Source organism: Polistes fuscatus, unplaced genomic scaffold (genome assembly GCF_010416935.1).
Source record: "Polistes fuscatus isolate 324 unplaced genomic scaffold, CU_Pfus_HIC Scaffold4, whole genome shotgun sequence".
In the NCBI taxonomy this organism is placed as follows: domain Eukaryota; kingdom Metazoa; phylum Arthropoda; class Insecta; order Hymenoptera; family Vespidae; genus Polistes; species Polistes fuscatus.
Window position 1 is genome coordinate 3943583 of NW_025113118.1, and position 17995 is coordinate 3961577.

The window sequence follows — 17995 nt, forward strand, 5'->3', positions numbered from 1 at the left end:
TAATGATTAGAAAAGAAAAAACCAAAAGTACAAACAATTCGAGTTCGATAAATATCATCACGGTAAAACGAACAGTATCATCACGTGTTATCAAATCGGCGTACAATTATTATCGAGATGATGATAAATTGATAATAAATAATAAATTGAATAAGAGAGAAAGTAGGGTGTGGGGTGGGTGTGTGTTTAGGAAGAGCTAGGCCGAATAGTTTCGAAAATTCCAATCAAGATGTTGAATGATGGTTTATCGTAGATTCCGTGTTATATTTCGTAAGTTTACGAGAAAGAGAAAGAAAGGGAAAGAATTTACACCCACACACACACACGTCAAGATCCTCTCTCTCTCTTTCTCTCTTACACACACATATGCACATACAGATAAATAAATACGTAAAATGGTATGTAACGTGGATCAAAAGGTATAAACATCGTATACTTGAACATACTTGCGCAAGTACTCTCCGAGCTTTACATAGTAGTAGGTTGTGTGTAGTAACGTTTCATGCCATTCCTTTAATTCCTCCCCCCTCCCCCTCGTCACCCCGTGTATAAGGAGACACGATACGTTCTCTCTCTCTCTCTCTGTCTCTCTTTCTCTTTCTCTCTTCAATTCCTTTCGATGTTTTCTTTCGATGCACGAGAGCACACGCAATGGCACACATAGTTCGTTGCCCACGTATGACACGAGCAACGACGCCAGCGTCAGCATCAGCCAGCAGGAGGGTGGGAGGGAGTTAGGTAGGGAGGGAGGGAGGGTTTTTGCGTAGGCGTATCAACGAGTCGCGTTTTCACCACTGGCTTCGAATTAATACTCGTGTATTATATATGTGTGTAATACGATGGAAAAAGAGAAAAAGAGAGAAAGAGAGAGAGAGAGAGAGAGAGAAAGATATTTGCTCGAAGCCATGATATCGATTCGCTCGGTACCACCATCACCACCACCGAACGAATGAACGAACGAACGAACGAACAAATGCGTGGGCGGGTTCGGGACGAGAAAAGATCTTCGCGCCGATTTCTCCGATGATGATTTTTTCTTACTTTTTTTTTTTTTTTTTTTCTTTATACATTATTTCTTTCTCGTTGTTGTTCGTCTTCGACCGAGCCTCTTCTTTTCTCTCTTCTTTTTTTATATATATATAAATTTTATTAATTATTTGAAATTAATTTTTATAAATATCTCTCTTTTGAATTTTCTGTTATATATATATCGTATCTCGTGAGAAATTAATTATCTATGGTTACCGGTGAAAGATAGAATGAAAATTGGAGACTGTTCAAGATTCTTCACACGGTGAAGTGTCAACAAGATCGAATATTTGGGTTCATTAATATTTTGGACATATACCAAGTGACTATGTGAATCTTAACATTATCCAATTTCGATCTTTCATGGTAATATATTTGTTTATAATTTATGTTCAATCAATTTTCATCATTTTTCATGAGACAATTACTTTTTTTCAATTTACTAATCGTCACTTTGCAAAGAAACAAAATAATCAGTATCAATAAGTAGGGTGTGAAAAGTATTAACTAAAAGCATACTTTTTTCTAAAATCTTATTTCCCTCCCCCTCCCCTTCATCATTCTCATTCGTTATTTGTTTCAAGAGCAATAAACTCAGATTCGTTTAAATATTAATTATTAACTTTTGACTTAACGTAAATGTAGATATGTAATAGAGTATACATACAAATATTGTATTTAATCGTAGAAACGCGTAAATAATTATTACCAAATTTATTAGTATCAAAAAAAAAAGAGAAGTAGAAATTATATATTTCAATTACAATTATTTCGAATTAAATCACGATTTATTATTAATGGTATTATAGCATATAAATTAAAAAAAAAAAAGAAAGAAAAATAGGAAAAACTTTTCAAACGTATATTTATATATTTTTTACGGGGGATATATGTGCTCATAATTATGAAAATGATCTAATTGTAAATCATATATCTCTTATTTCGAGATATTTAAAAGATTACCATATGAACACTAAAATGAATTCTATATAATATTAAAATAACAAACACCATCTAACGTTTCATGTTTGACAATATCGTGAAAATTATATCGAATTAATTTAATTTAAAATAATGTTCTGTGAAATAACTGATAAATTATTTTTCTTTTTTTTTTAATTTTAACTTAAACCACTTTCATAATTATGGCCACGTTTTATCCTATTTATTTTTATGCCACAAAAATTAATTGTTTAATATAAATAGAATAAAAAGAAAAATAAGAATAAAAATAAAAATATAAAAATAAGAATAAGAATAAGATTGAGAATCGAAAGGTAAAGTGAAAGAAGAAGAAGAAGAAGAAGAAGAGGTGTTCGTTTGAAAGTAGTTGGGAAACACTGGTTCATTGATGGAGGCTGCGGTCCATTCACTCCTCCCCTCTCCATTTCTCAGTAAACCCCCACTCCAAAGTTAGGTTCTCGTGTTGGGCCACGGCATCGTACACTATCCTACCTTGGCTTGCCCTGTCCCGACAAACTCCCCCTCCCCTCCCCTCACCTTCTTCTTCCTCCTCTCTTCTTTCCTTCTCCCCATGGTCACCTCTTCCCTCACCTCACCTCTCCACTACTCTCCACTCCTTTCCACTCCTTTCCTCTTCTCTTACAAACTAGTCGTTAGATTCTAGAATACCCAAGTAGTAGTAGTAGTAGTAGAGTAGTTGCTGTTGTTGTTGTTGTTGTACCCTTTCGCCCGATTCAGTAATTCTCTTGGAAACGATATCGGTAACGTTGTCAACGAAACCAACAACTGGTTGTTCGATCTTTCCTATTAAATCTAACGGTATATCTAATCCTTGTATTTATTTATTTATTTATTAATTATATTCAATTAAATTTCATTTTCTCATAATATTTTTTCCTTACAGTATTATGAAAACGAAAGACGAGATCATTCGGAAAGACAATTATAATAAGATAATTTTTAATAATAAGATAATTTATAATAATAAGATAATTTATAATAATAAGATAATTTAAACTTGAACTCTTTAGATGAGACTATGAAAAAAAATAATTATACTCTGTTGGAATTATTTTTAGAGTATATATATATATATAAATACACATATGTGCCCATAATTATGAAAGTGGTCTAAGTCATATATTTTTTGTTTCGAGATATTTAAAGGATTACATTTGCACATTAAATGAATTCTATATAATATTGAAATAACAAACACTAAAAAAAATTACATTGAATTTATTTAGTTTCAAATAATGTGGTGTGAAATAACTAATAAACTTATTTTTTTTTAATTTTGACTTGGACCATTTTCATAATTATGAGCACATATGTATAAATACACACTTAACATTTATATGATTTCCATAAATAAGCCATTTATTAATCGTGTCAAATGGCATCGAATAATCCCGGCCGGCGTTTGTCATCGGGTAGTTGGATAAATTATGCTCGTTAAAATACGCGATAATCCTAGACGATCTATGATGAAAGTGGGGTAAATGTCTCTTTGGAAGCCGGTAGCTGTTTGTTACTTACTAATACTACTACTATTACTCACTGGGGCTCCTCTTTCCGATGAACGTCACGTAGCTCATAAATATGTTATAAAATCGCATGAGGATGACTTGGTGGGGCGAAGGGGGACGGAGGGTCGGAGGGGGAGGGAAAGGGGGCTGTATGGCGCCTAAGACAAGTCTGTCCTGTTCTCTCGTACTTGTCGTGGTTGTTGTTGCTATTGTTATTGTTGTTGATGATGATGATGATGATGATAGCAACAGGCCTCCGACTGTGTCTCTCTAAAATCAAGGTATTAGAAAGAGAAAGATTATCATCGACGAAGGTGGTAGGGAGGTAAGAAACACGGTTGTGCATTGGTGGTGGGTGTTTCCGAGTAGAAGAACGGGGCTCCCAGGGACGAATGAAACAGGGCAGGTGCGCGCAGGTGCCTCGAGAGAGACTCGACCGGAAACTCCTTGGGAGGAGACCCGTCGATCTCGAATCTCCAAACGATACGCTTCGTGGCAACGATCGGTGATCCATTTTTGTCCTAGTATTTATTTTAACTAAATCGGATATAACCGAAGAGTTTTAATACTTATTTGAAATGAATTATTTTTACGTTATTTTTTGTTGTTAATATTATACCACAATTCTAAGTGTTTTAATTTATATATTTATATATTGTAATATATTATTTATTAATTAATATTAAACGTATCATGAGAGAGACCGGTCAAATGATTGCGTTCTGTAATTTATAAAGATGTAAATTTAAAGTATATTTATATATAATATTATATTGTAAATAACTATATTACATAATATTATATTATCTAATATATATATAATATATTATCTATAGGTAATTTGTGTAAAAAATTCGGTGAAAACGCATAAAAAATGTATATTATTCATTTTTAAATAAAATAAGATATATTTGTTCACACTATCTAAAATCTCATTAATAAAATATATGTTATATACGAATAAATATATATTAAATCTCGGTACGTTTAGTGTTAATTAATATATATTCGAAATTACTTGAATTTAAAAAATATTGCTAAACGAAATAATGATTAAACATTAAAGATAATTAGAGAACAATTTAAAAATATTTACACAAGATTGTTATAATATTCCGATAAAATTAAAACGATTGCTATATGATGGTAGATGCAAACTGTAGAACGGATAATACGTTTTGTGAAATAGAATAAGAGATTGTAAAGTAAATGTTAATATATATATAGAATTCTTCGATCCTGTTATGTATATTTTCAAACTTCTAATATAATCCTCGTCTCTACTTCTCCTTTATAATAATAATATAATTTATCTTTTCAATTTAAATTCCCTCTATTGTTTACGGAAACAACGTAATATCATATAACAAAATCTTCGTTACGAGTTTTAACGAATTATTGTAATTCTACGATGTAACTCACGGTGTAATATACCTAATATAACCGGAGCCGAGAAATCATCATCGGTTATTCGTATCACAGATTATGTCGAGCGTGTTGTCGGTAGTAAAAGAGAGAAACAGAGAGAGAGAGAGAAATAGTGGGGTACAGCAGACGGGAGGGGGGGGAGAGAAAGAGAAAAGGTAGCAGGTATATACTATATATATCGAATAAATAATGTATGAGAACGTTCCTTGGTTGTTGTTTTCCAACGCGAACGTTTGCAACGATTCTACGTGCCTCGAATCATTATTTTCTATCGATCCCTCGTCGTCATCTTATTTCGTTATCGAGATGAGATGAGAAGAGAAACGAGATGAAAACGATTTTTATCTATTCTTCATCGTTTAACAATAAATATACACCCCCACCCATCTACCCCTATCGTACATATTACGATTAATTTAAATTTATTATTACAAACTTCGAAAATTTGTTCTCTTCTCGAATATTTATAGAACAAATCGAATATTAATTAAATAAAATAATAATAATAATAATATTAGATATTAATATAATTTTATTGGCTTATTTCGATTATTAAATAATATTAAATAATATTTGATTAAATATATAAATAATTTTATTAGCTTATTTTTTCGATTATTATTATTTTGTACGTATATTGTATAAAATAATAATAATAATAATATTAAATATTAATATAATTGTATTGGGTTATTTCGATTATTAAATAATATTAAATAATATTTGATTAAATATTAATTAAATAAAATAATATTAAATATATAAATAATTTTATTACCTTATTTTTTCGATTATTATTATTTTGTACGCGATAAATTCGATACAAAAATCAAATTTGTAATACTTTATTGGAAACGTATGAATTAAAACGAGAAAAAATTGAATCATAGAATTTAATTGTAAGTTTATAGATAAAAAAAAACTGATACCAAACCGCGCGAACGTTTCGAATAATTTTTGATTTGTTTTGTTTGTTTTCTATTTCCAGGCAAATTGTACGCAGCATTTGGGAAAAGACAAGGTCGTGTTGTAGCCGCTGAAAATACTTTGGGTTTCGGTGGACAATTTCGTGTTCTGGCAACGTTACCTGTTCCTGAAAGCTTTCAACTTGCGAGGGAACTAAGAACACAAACGTCCGGATTAGCGAGTCCTCAGCTGGTTTTTAGCCATTGGGAGGTAAGATGACCACCATAAACCTAGTAAAGGTAGTAATAGGTAGATCAGATCTGCCTAACCAAAGATATATACGCTTAAGAGATATATAAAACCAAAGTTCGAGATTATTTTAAAAGCTTTTCCTCGCCGTTATAGTTTCCTAATAAAACACTTTTATCTTTCGTCGACAGTTTTTTTTCCCCCATGTTTGCCGATAATAATTAGAAAATAAATATTCGATTGTATACGAAAAATTCGTGACAATTTTGAAAGAAAATTTTAAAATTAGATTACACACTTTTATATATATATATAAATATATATTATAATATAATAATATAATATATAATTATTATTATATTAAAAAATTATAAATATTTAAAAATATTAATATTATAATATTAAAAAATTATAATTAAAATTAATAATATTAAAAAAATTATATGTATTTAAAAATCTATCAAACAATACGATTAATAATTTGATAAATATTAATCAATTGACAGAAGAACATTACGAAAGAAAAAGAAAACAAAATTATGAATTCCAGACAAATCCCCTAATAACAATATCGTTTTACATAACAGTCCTTCGAACCCTAAATCTAAAGTATCAAAAAGTCAATAGTCACCTTTGTTTCAACCCTCTTTTTATTTAACAGGTGGTATAGGTAACAAAGAACACTCGAGAATCGTCTCATATATTCGAGAGACCAAATTTCCTTTTTAGATATTTCTTTTCATTCTCTCGTACTATATTCTTTTTCAGTAGCGAATATATTTCAAATGTAAAATGATCAATGAAATTTCTTAGTAAGCCTAGAAAATAATAATAATAATAATGTATTATATAATGATCTAAAACCTCAGATATATACAAATGTAGGCCGCAGGGGGGAGGGGGGAGAAAAAATAGTCCTCATTAATCTCGTCAGAATTGCTAACAGAAGATCTTTCTGTTACTCGATAAAAATCTAAGGATAAGATGAAAAGATGATAGAAAAAAGGGAAAAGGAAAGAAGGAAAAAAGGAAAAGCATTAGAGGTTAGTTCGAACGAAGTCGAAAAGTAGCCAAAGACCCTTGATGATGAAAGTAAGAGCAGAATGAGGATGAGGATGAGGATGAGGATGAGGGGAGGGTGTCAGGATCTTTTTTTCCATCTTACGGTTGAAATTTTTCGGTATAACTTTCAAACCCCTGGCGTGCTATTATTCCGCATACAATGAAGACGATCGACCGGTGACGGGATGACAATGAAGAAGAAAGGACTATACCTCGAAGAAGAACCACCACCACCACCACCACCACCAGCCCTTTACGAGGGGACATATAAAACCTTTGATAGTTGATAGGACAGAATTGTTATGGTGGGAGGGAGGGAGGTAAGGAAAGGAAAGGGGGAGGCCCCCCTCGAAGATATCTTAGCTCGCTTATCTTCTTGAAAAGAACAAAAAAAGAAAAAATACGCCTTCTTCCTACAAAAGAAGTCAAGTCTCCCCCCCTCCGCCCCGCTCCCAACAACCAACAACCATCATAGCTATTTCGAAATTCAAACGTTTATTATTAAACACGCTAAGTATTTTTTTTTTTCCAAGAAGATGCTATATTATCGTTGATCGTAGGGTAAATCTTTTGACGCCGTTTCGTGGACCCTGAAGAGAAGCAGAAGAAGAAGAAGAAGGAAACTTATCTCCTTTTCTTTTTAACTTTTCGTTACACGAGATACGATGATACATTCTTGGTTATAAATTTTATACAATTTATGGTTATTATTTTTACCTATCTTTTTTTTTTTTCCTTTTTTTATTTAAACGCTCCCCTCCGCGTTTCGTGAACGCGCGTATTTGCGACTATCTTTTTTCTTTTCTTTTTTTTTTTTTTGGTTTCCTTAGATTAATAAAATGGGATATACACTTTTTTTTTGTCACGGATAGAATATTTTGATTAGAGTTAAATAAAGAGATTATTATATAATATTAGGGTGAAAACCAAAAGTTCCTGAATTTATTTTATTATAAATTGTATTATACATAACGGATTGTTTTTTTGTATAATTTACATTGGTAATATTAATTTCAAAAGAAATCTCACGAACTTTTGATTAACCCTAATGATTAAAGAAAATAAATGAATTTGACAGATCGAGAACGTTAACTTTTTTCTAATAAAGATTTATTTGAATAATATGTTCTCGATACAATTTTTCATATATACTTATTACTATTATTTACTTATTATACCGTATACTAATTAATATTTCATCATTAAACTTTCATATTTAATGAAGGAGGTAACCTTGTAAACGACAAGATTTTTATTCTACGACGACGATTTAAAAAAAAAATTGAACAAAAAAAGGAAAACAATTTTATTCCTTCAAATTTAATTGGATTGAAATAATAAGGGGCAACACACACACACAATAATTCTCTTCTACGCTAGATAGATAAATAAGATGAATGATCTTTGACACGTGGTGTCAAGAAAATAACGAACGAAAGAAGAAATAGAAATACACATAGAGGGGAGAGGGTGGGGTGGAAAGGGGACAACACGCAAGTTAGTTAGTGTAGTTAAAAAAAAAAAACAAAAAAGAAAGGGCAGGTAGGGGTGGGGACGAAGAGGGGGAGAGGGCTTAGGAAAAAAGAAGGTGCGCGATTAAATCGGTGAAATTAGTACTTCCGTTCGGAAATTGAAGAAATAATGACGATAGTTAGAACCGGAAATCGTATATACAGGACGCGCGCTGCTGTTAGTGCTCCTCTCTCTTTCTCTCTTTCTCTCTCTCTCTCGACCATCATCATCTTTTGCTCGGCTACCGCGAAGAACCGCTGCTGGTAAACAACCGAACGATGAGGAGGAAGAGGAGGAGGAGGAAGATGAAGAGGGTAGGAGGGGGGAGGGGGAGGATGAGGATGGTCATTTCTTTTTCTACGGACTCCCTGCTGCTGCTGTGCTGGGTAGGAGAAGGAAACTATCCCTACCATCATCTTTCTCTTCACCGAACACACTTTTCTCCACTAGTCGAAACGAAACGAACGAAACGAAACGAAACGAACGAATGAACTATATATATATATATATATAAGGATAAAAAAAACCATTTAAATTCGAACACTATGAATCCTAACGAGAAAAGATCGAGAACAAGAAGGAAAAAGTATAATACAAGTGAGAAATAAGTATAAAAGTATTTTCCGTCGTTCCGTTCAATATCTTTTTTAAATCATTATTCTATAGAAAATCGGATCAAAAAATAATCTCTTTCATCCCCTGACCCTGACCCTCCCCCCTCCGCTCCGCCGCCGCTACGCAATTGTTACTATTTTGCATAGAAGAAGAAGAAGAAGGATCGTGTTGTAAAGTATAAAAGTATATGGCGAAAAGTATAAAAGTATTTTTCATCGTTCCTATGGCTATTTCTTTTTTACAATTATTATTATATAGGAAAGATTAAAATCGGATAAAAAAGAAACCCCGTTTGTCAGCCCTCAATTGTTACTATTTTGCATAGAAGAAGGATAGCGTTGAAGGATTTTGTTAAAACAGGAATAGAGGAGGGTGAGAAAGGGTTGTTGAGATACACGTTGTTAACTTGTAACGCGAGAAATCAATCAAAAGTATCGTTTCGCAGGAAAACTGAGATGACTATACACTGTACATACACTGTTTTATTGGGATACACTAGAAAGGGGAGAAGGAAAATAAATGATAGGATGGTTTAACAACGTCGCAGTGTTTGGCTGGTTAGTTGGTTGGTTGGTTGGTTGGTTGGTTGTAGAACATAATATTCCGAAAACCTACGAAAACAAATCTGGCTTGAAACAAAAAGTGCTATCTACCATCTGTTGTTGTTGTTGGGTGACGCGAGCATGTCGTCCGTCTTTTACCATCTTTCGTTGTTTGGTATAAAGAGGAAAACTATAGTCCTTTCTTGCGGACTCCCTCGAACTCGATTCCACGGGCTATAGATTATCCTTCTCGTTTGCTTCGGTTCGCACCAGGTGTCCGCATCTTATAAATTTCAATACGAATAAAAGAGAAAGAGAAAGAGAAAGAGATGTATATATATATAGCAAGGAAAAAAGGGAGGAAGAAGGGATGGAAGGAAGGAAAGAAGAAAGAAAGAAAGAAAGAAAGAAAGAAAGAAAGGAAAAAAGAAGAAAAGAAGAAGAAGAAAAAGAAAAAGAGAAACGACGAACTACGTATCCGTAAAAAGTGGAATAAAAAAAAAAGAGAATATATGTAAAAAGGAACTCTAAGGGTGCAAAAGGGAACAAAAAAAAGAGAGAACGAAAAATAAAATCACCTGCATGATTTTCATCCGTAGGGTTTTCTTTTCTGCGAAAAAAGCAACAAGAAGAAGAAGAAGAAGAAGAAAGAAAAAGGAGGCAGAAAAATAACAATCGTGTCTCTTTTTTATACAAACCTCTGACACATTGTTATATTAATAATAATAAGGGATAATGGTAATAATCAAACTTGTCTTGTGAATATATGAAGAAGAAGCGTTGTCGTGTTGTGAAATAATACGTCCCACGGATATATCTTTTCGTTCCTCTCGGGTCTTCCTCTTCTTCCTGGTGCGTCTTCGTATATAACCGAAGGATAGGTATACCCTGTGACGGAATTTCTTAACGTCCGGTTAACAGCTAGGATGGAACGACGACATTTTGTTTTCTTTTTTACCTTGTTTTCTTTCTTTCTTACCTTTTAGGGTCTTCTTCATCGTCTTCTTCTTGTAAAACGAGAACCGACGACGTGTTTCGAGAAATTTAATCGACCTATTCAGAATGGGCCCAAATAATAAGAAATAAATCTATGTTAATAAGTAATTGAAATTATTTCCCTCGTTTTTTCTTTTTCTTTTCTTTTCTTTTTTCTTTTTGTAAGATCTTTTTATGTTAGTAAACGTTAACCATTAGAATTATCCTACACATTAATAATATATTTGATTGTATATTTTTAATCTAATTTTTGTTGTTATTTACTTATGTTCTAGGTAATCGAACAAGATCCATATTGGGTACCATCCACGGAAGAAGAATATCTTCATTATGGCGAAAAAGCAGACAGTGAAAATCGCGCGAAAAAATACATGGACGCAGTAAGACGTCGGAAAGGTCTTCCAGTTGATTCACAATTGGTTACTCATGGAGAAAAACAACGTACTTTGTCTAAAAAGAAATAAGAAGAAAATTTAATAGATTGATTCCTATCCCTCCTTTACGAAATCGGACTCATGAGAGGAGCTAAATTTTGTTCCTGTCCTCACCCCCCCACCCACCCTTGATATACTATAATTTTTTAAATATTGTAATTTGTAAAAAAAAAAAAAAAAATTAGTCGCATATTATACGTGATCATCGTTTCCTTCGATCATTAATCGTAATTCATTATTTTCTAAATTTATTTAAATGACATCATAAAATTAAGACAGTCTTAAGCGTATTTTAGTTAATTTACATTTTATTTTATATTTTCGACATTTACATAAACTTAATTATAAAAGTTTAATCAATTTTTTTTATCTAGATTTAATTAGAATTGATTTTTTTAATAATAAAAATGTATCCCATTGTGTATATATATATGTATATATATGTACATACATGTTATAATAAAAGTTCAGTGTGAACTACTCGACTAATAGCATTCATTTGTATTTAGTATTACTAGTATCTGAATATATTAGTTTAAACGATACAATATTTTTTAAAAATATACAAAACATGAAAAACGTTTCAAGGAATCTATTTTTTTCTTCTTTCTTGAAAATAAATAATTAATCATGGAATACAATTATGCGTACGAAAATTGTTCTTAAGCGAAGAAATAAATGATGTTGAACCGTCCTGGCGAACGTAATCGCTTTCCGACGTAGAAAATCACTGATCAAAGCGGAGTAAGTGATGAGCTTATAAAATTATTCATTTCCCGTCACGTCTAGTTGTTCTATTTCCGTAATCTTTTCATTTGGTGTAAGTGATAATATCATATAAGAGCATTATATTCATTCAAATTTCTCTTTTAAATTTGTACTAAAAAGAAATCTCTTCTTTCTATATCGTATAAGAATAAGAATAATTTATTTACAACGTCTGTTAAAAAATATCAATGATAAATTAGATATAAATTATTCGTCATCGAAAACAATTTTTTTCCCTTGGAAACCTTGCTTTAAAATTTCTTGTTGTTTTTTCTTAGCCGCCCAAGACGGATGTAAATTTTCATTTTCATTTGAATTCGCATTCATGATGACATTCTTATTATGATTTTTTGTATCTCTGAACGATGACCCATTATTGTTCTTTTGCTTTTTAAATAAACTTTTATCCCTATTAAAATTATTGTCATTGTATCGACTTTCTTCCTGTCTTCTCCTTCTTCCTCTTATATCTTCAGAAGATTTTACATTACTAAAGAATCTATCGTTCGTGAATGTTCTTTTATTACTATTATACTGTTTAGATTTGTTATTGTTATAAAAGTTATTATCTTCGTCCAACGACAAATTTTCTTTCGTTTTCGATGGTGCCAAACTAAGATACTCATCACCATCCCCGCTAATGAAAAATGGATCAACTGTCTTCTCAGATTTTAACTTATTCTTAGAAAATTTCTTATCGTTTACCTTCAATGAATCATTTTCTTCCGAATTTTGTTCCGAATTTTCTTCCTGTAAAATGTCTACAAACCTTTTAACTGTTGCCTCTTTACTAATAACTTTAACTGTTCCTTTTTTCTCATTTGTCTTAGATATTTCTTCCTTTATTCGTGCTTTTTTGATATTCTTGTCATCATTATTATCGTATTCTTTTATAGATTCAGTTATTTCTTTTCTATTCCTTTTCAAATGTTTCCTACTATCTATTTGTTCGATTTTTTCAGATATCGTAGGTTCTATGTTGAGAATACTTCCTGCTTCTGAATCATGTTTCTCTTCTGAATTTTGTTCTTCTTTAAAAAGATTGTTATCTCCGGTTTCTGTTTCTGATAGAACATTATTATCTTCCGTTTCGGATTTTACATTATTATCTTCTATTTCTGATTTTATACTGTTATCTTCTATTTCTGTTTTTACATCACTATCTTGGTTGTCAGAATTTAATTCATTTTTTACTAAACTTTCAGTGATTTCGCTACTATTAAGTGTTTCTCTCTTCACTGTTATTTCCTTCTCATCTTGCTTATCAAATTTATTATTTTGCTTAGCAGATTTATTTTTTCCAGGTTGTAAATGTTGTTCATAATCAGGATACTTGTCGCGAAATTGAATTATGGCATTTTTCAACAACTTGTGTTCCGTTATTCTAGCCATGATACGAGTACTTACCTTAGACTTTTTACTTTGTAAAATTTCTTGTAAACTCTTTTTATTACTAATGCCAAATTTGGTAATATTATCATTTTTTAACTTTTTCAAAAAGTGTATCTCGTTGATCAATTTGTCAGCTTTCTTCTTGTTCTTTTCTAGTTGTTTCTCAGTCCCTTTTTTTGCACGTAATGTTTTGGCTTCTCTAGTCAATTTATGAATTACACGTACCCTGGCCTGCTTTACTAATTTTCGCATTCGAACAATCTGTAATAAACATACAAACACGTGTTCTTGTTACTTTGTTAAAGTTCAACAAACTCTCATAACCTCTAAATTATTGAATAAGTTACTATAGCTTTTACCTCGTCATTAATTTCGATTTTTTCCATCGTGTAACTTTTTTTTTCTTCTTAAATTGTATATAATATTTAATACTAAATAATGTATTATTAATATATATATAAATATATATTTTATTTATATATATAAATAAAAAACAGCACCAAACTTATAAACTCATAAATGTTAAGAAACATGCAAAATACGAATGCACTTTAGCGCCCCTGACGGCAGATAATAAAAACTTAAATTACTGTTGTCGATAAAAATACTGAAAATAACAAATAATGGATAACGAATTTAATATCATTATTTACCCGCTAGATGGAATTAATTTAAATTATCAAATAAAGGAATCTACAATCAAATTTTCTTGTTTAAATAATAAACAAACAGAGTAACGTTTTTTTAAATAAAATATTGAAATAAAAAAAGTAAACGATGAAATTAGTTGTAATTTTGCACCATCGTATATGATATCTTACAACAACGCGTATAGGTAAAATATTTGTATAATGCTTATTAAAAAATAGAATGTGTTGTTAAATAAATAATATACAGTACATCTTATCTATAGCTATATTTTTTAAATGATATAGACACATTATGATAATTAGCAAGGAAAGTACGTAAAGTTAAAGGATAAAAATTAATATAACTCGGGCATTTTATTTAAGCGTGCACATTAATTGCATATAAAGTTGTTCAGTAGATAGCGCGTTGGTCAACGATCATACGTATACATTCGTATATGTTTACAAAACTAGAAACGTTGGTAAAAACTATCATCGCAACATCTTGCACTGTTTTGTTCAAGATAGAGGTAAATTATGTAATGTATTAAGTTTTACAAAGAAATTTGCAAACGAGCATCGTTAGGAATGCGGTTGGATGATTTGCGGTATTATCTTTGACCTTGAACTGTATTTTTTTTCTCTACATAAGACATTAGCCTGTTTTGTCCTGCGTTCATGATGTGTCAGATATTTGTATGATTTTATTTTTGAAACGCTTTTACCTTTATTATCGATCGTTCATCGATAGTTTCGATTGTTCGTAATGACATTTGTCAAATCGTTCGAAAGATTTAAAAATTATTTTTTACTCCGATGAAAGTTATATTATCGTCTATAAGCGTATTTATATACGTGTGAAGATCTATAAGATCACTAGTAGTCTCTGTTGACGTGTAAATTCGTGCAGTGTATTATTTTTGTTTCTGTCATCTACTGCCATATATTGTCATTTACGCAGTTCACTTTTTCAAATATTAACTCTTCGCCATTAGATCACTTTTTGTAAGATAATTAATAATATCATTACGATGTTAATTAACTTTGCACATATATGTAGGTTATTAGTTAAATTAAAATAATATCTTCTCTAAAAATGATCTATCCCTGTTGATTAAAAATAAAGGCAATTAATGATTGTTTAATTTGTATTTTCATTAATATTGATCACTTGAATATAATATTACTTACAATGTTCTTATACTTTTGTAGATCTCAATTTATACAGGAGCTTACACTGTATAATACATATTTTATTTTGGAGATATAACATTGCAAGTAGTGATTGTAATAATGAGTTGTGTAAGATGTTGTTTGATCAGTGCTGGACGTTTAGCATCTTCCAATCATGTCAGCAGCCACTGTGAGTATGATTTCTAATAATATGCATATACCAATATTTAATAACATTTAACTATTCAATTTGACGGTTGTTTAGTTCACAAAATTGTTAGAGTTGTTGCTACTCGATCACTTACGACAAGTACAAGCTTAGCTAAGGCTCCAACCGAATCGGTACCACCAAGTAAAAGTGGTGGTAGTACAACATCCGGAGCATCAGGATCTGGTGGAGATAATGGTAAAAAAGATTCTCTTATTTGCCCAAAGTGCGGAGACCCTTGTACTCATGTTGAAACTTTTGTGTGTAAGTACAAATACTTTTATCTATTTTATTTCTTTTGACTTTTAAAAATAATTAATAATATTAACATCAATATTTTTATTTTCTTTAATAGCATCAACGAGATTTGTGAAGTGCGAAAAATGTCATCACTTCTTTGTAGTATTGTCCGAAGTAGATTCGAAAAGAACTTTGAAAGATGCGTTGAGACCTGACACGGATTCCAAACATGGATTTTATAGAAAACCACCTCCGCCTCCTAAAAAAGTGATACAATATCTCTTAATATATAAAACTAAATATTATTATTAATTATATAGTATACAAATACTATCAATGAATAATTTCAGATCTTTGAATATCTGAATAAGCATGTTATTGGTCAAGAATTTGCTAAAAAGGTACTCAGTGTTGCTGTATATAATCATTATAAACGGATATATAACAATTTACCAGCACAGAGTGTTCAACCTAATTCTGGTTCAGTTGGTTCGCAAGAAATGAATCATCCGTTTACTCACAGAGGTCTTAAACCACGTAAATAATATCTCTTATTATAATTTATTATTGTCTTAATTTAGAAAATATTTGTATTCTCCCACATTTAATATAATTTAATGTAAAAAATTGTTGGACAAATATTGAAAGGCTTTTTCTTTTTTTTTCTTTTGTTTTTTAGATTTATTGCACATATCTAGCGTCGGGAATTCATTAGGAGTCGGATATCAAAATATTTCTGGTAGTAATGATCAACAGAAAGGATCGAATCAGTCTCCACCTGGATCTGACATTTTGGACAGTCAACAACATCAATTGAAGTTAGAAAAAAGTAATATTCTATTGTTCGGACCAACTGGTTCGGGAAAAACTTTATTGGCGCAAACAATAGCTCAATGTTTAGATGTACCCTTTGCAATTTGTGATTGTACCACACTGACACAAGCAGGATACGTCGGAGAAGATATAGAGAGTGTTATAGCTAAACTTTTGCAAGATGCCAATTATATAGTGGATAGAGCGCAAATGGGTATTGTATTTTTAGATGAAGTTGATAAAATAGGTGCTGTTCCTGGTATACATCAGTTACGAGATGTCGGAGGTGAAGGTGTACAGCAAGGAATGTTAAAAATGCTAGAAGGTACTATTGTCAATGTACCTGAAAGAAACAGTTCGAGAAAGCTTAGAGGTGATACGTTGCAAGTGGATACAACAAATATTCTTTTCGTCGCATCTGGTGCTTACAACGGTTTAGACAGACTTATCGCCCGACGCAAGACTGAAAAATATTTGGGCTTTGGTGCGACACCTCCATCGAAAAGTCCAGGAAGAAGAGCTGCCAGTCTCGCCGATGTAGCCAATATGTCAACTTCCGCGGCAACGGACAACGAAGAAAAAGATTTGTTATTGCAACAAGTAGAAGCGCGAGATTTAATAGACTTTGGTATGATTCCTGAATTTGTAGGAAGATTTCCAGTACTTGTACCTTTCCACACTTTAAACAAAGATATGTTAGTTCAAATTCTCACCGAACCGAAAAATGCTATGGTTCCTCAATATCAGATGTTATTCTCTATGGATAAGGTAAATATAGATATTTCTGATGTAATTATATACATATTTGAACATAATTTAGTCTAAATAAACTCTCATTACAGGTGGAATTAACATTTACAACCGATGCTTTGAGCGCTATAGCAGCATTAGCCATGGAAAAGAAAACAGGTGCAAGAGGTTTACGAGCCATAATGGAATCTCTACTTTTAGAACCTATGTTTGATGTACCAGGAAGCGATGTGATGTCAGTCCATATAACAGAAGCATGTGTACGTGGTCAAGAAAAGGCACAATACATAAGAAGAGGTGAAGCAACAGAAGAGGAATTACAACAAGCGCAACATGTACAAAACTAGCAAATAATTAAAAAACAAGAGACTAACATATAGCTGTTTTAATGCTATATTAGTATTGTCTCTTGTAAACATTTAAATGATATAAATTCACTATACAAATTTAAATGGAAATTTGATGAATCAAATAATTTCCAGATAATAAAAGAACACTATGATTTTTAGATAGAAAAGATATAATGTACGTACTCTTAACTGAAAGTAATCACATACACAAAAAAACAACATACACACAAATAAAAAAAAAAAAATGAAGTATTTATATTTTAATTAACTGTAAAATAGTTTCACAAAAAAAGGAATAAATTGATAAAATATTTTATGTGATGACTATGTAATTGGAGCTTAATTATATTTAGACACAAATATTCATTAAATTTGATTTTAGATGCAAGTAATATTCCATATACGGA

General features: G+C 31.2%; 3 protein-coding genes across 7 annotated transcripts in view; 2 read left to right on the forward strand and 1 right to left on the reverse strand.

Annotated features, from left to right (window-relative positions):
• Nucleotides 1–11619, forward strand: part of LOC122521480 (elongation factor-like GTPase 1) — a 68519-nt gene extending 56900 nt beyond the window's left edge. The window contains exons 4-5 of the mRNA XM_043642265.1: nt 5938–6125; nt 11107–11619. Coding sequence (XP_043498200.1) covers nt 5938–6125; nt 11107–11295 — 377 coding nt within the window. The 3' untranslated portion in view covers nt 11296–11619. The remainder of the gene's footprint in view (nt 1–5937; nt 6126–11106) is intronic.
• Nucleotides 11620–12240: 621 nt separating this feature from the next.
• Nucleotides 12241–13820, reverse strand: LOC122521484 (serum response factor-binding protein 1-like). The gene is made up of 2 exons (XM_043642268.1): nt 13785–13820; nt 12241–13686 (listed from the first exon to the last, which is right to left on the reverse strand). Exons 1-2 carry the CDS (start codon nt 13809–13811, stop codon nt 12241–12243), a joined length of 1473 nt encoding a protein of 490 aa, XP_043498203.1. The 5' UTR covers nt 13812–13820.
• A 677-nt stretch (nt 13821–14497) lies between these two features.
• LOC122521093 (ATP-dependent Clp protease ATP-binding subunit clpX-like, mitochondrial) lies at nt 14498–17589 on the forward strand. Of its 5 annotated transcripts, none has more exons than XM_043641530.1 (7): nt 14498–14584; nt 15267–15417; nt 15493–15699; nt 15791–15942; nt 16026–16212; nt 16355–17256; nt 17331–17589. In XM_043641530.1, exons 2-7 carry the CDS (start codon nt 15348–15350, stop codon nt 17583–17585), a joined length of 1773 nt encoding a protein of 590 aa, XP_043497465.1. In that variant the 5' UTR covers nt 14498–14584; nt 15267–15347; the 3' UTR covers nt 17586–17589. The 5 variants fall into 5 exon arrangements, with proteins under 5 accessions (XP_043497465.1, XP_043497469.1, XP_043497467.1 ...); XM_043641534.1 differs by having other exon boundaries at nt 16026–16200; XM_043641532.1 differs by lacking the exon at nt 14498–14584 and adding an exon at nt 14592–14662.
• Nucleotides 17590–17995: the final 406 nt, after the last annotated feature.

What these genes read in the sequence shown, in the direction of transcription:
- LOC122521093 (XM_043641530.1), top strand. Translation starts at nt 15,348, where the DNA reads ATGAGTTGTGTAAGATGTTGTTTGATCAGTGCTGGACGTTTAGCATCT. An exon ending in CAATCATGTCAGCAGCCACT is followed by an intron (nt 15,418 to 15,492) that starts GTGAGTATGATT and finishes ACGGTTGTTTAG; the next exon opens with TTCACAAAATTGTTAGAGTT. An exon ending in TCATGTTGAAACTTTTGTGT is followed by an intron (nt 15,700 to 15,790) that starts GTAAGTACAAAT and finishes TTTCTTTAATAG; the next exon opens with CATCAACGAGATTTGTGAAG.
- LOC122521484 (XM_043642268.1), bottom strand. Translation starts at nt 13,811, where the DNA reads ATGGAAAAAATCGAAATTAATGACGAG. An exon ending in AAATCGAAATTAATGACGAG is followed by an intron (nt 13,687 to 13,784) that starts GTAAAAGCTATA and finishes TGTTTATTACAG; the next exon opens with ATTGTTCGAATGCGAAAATT.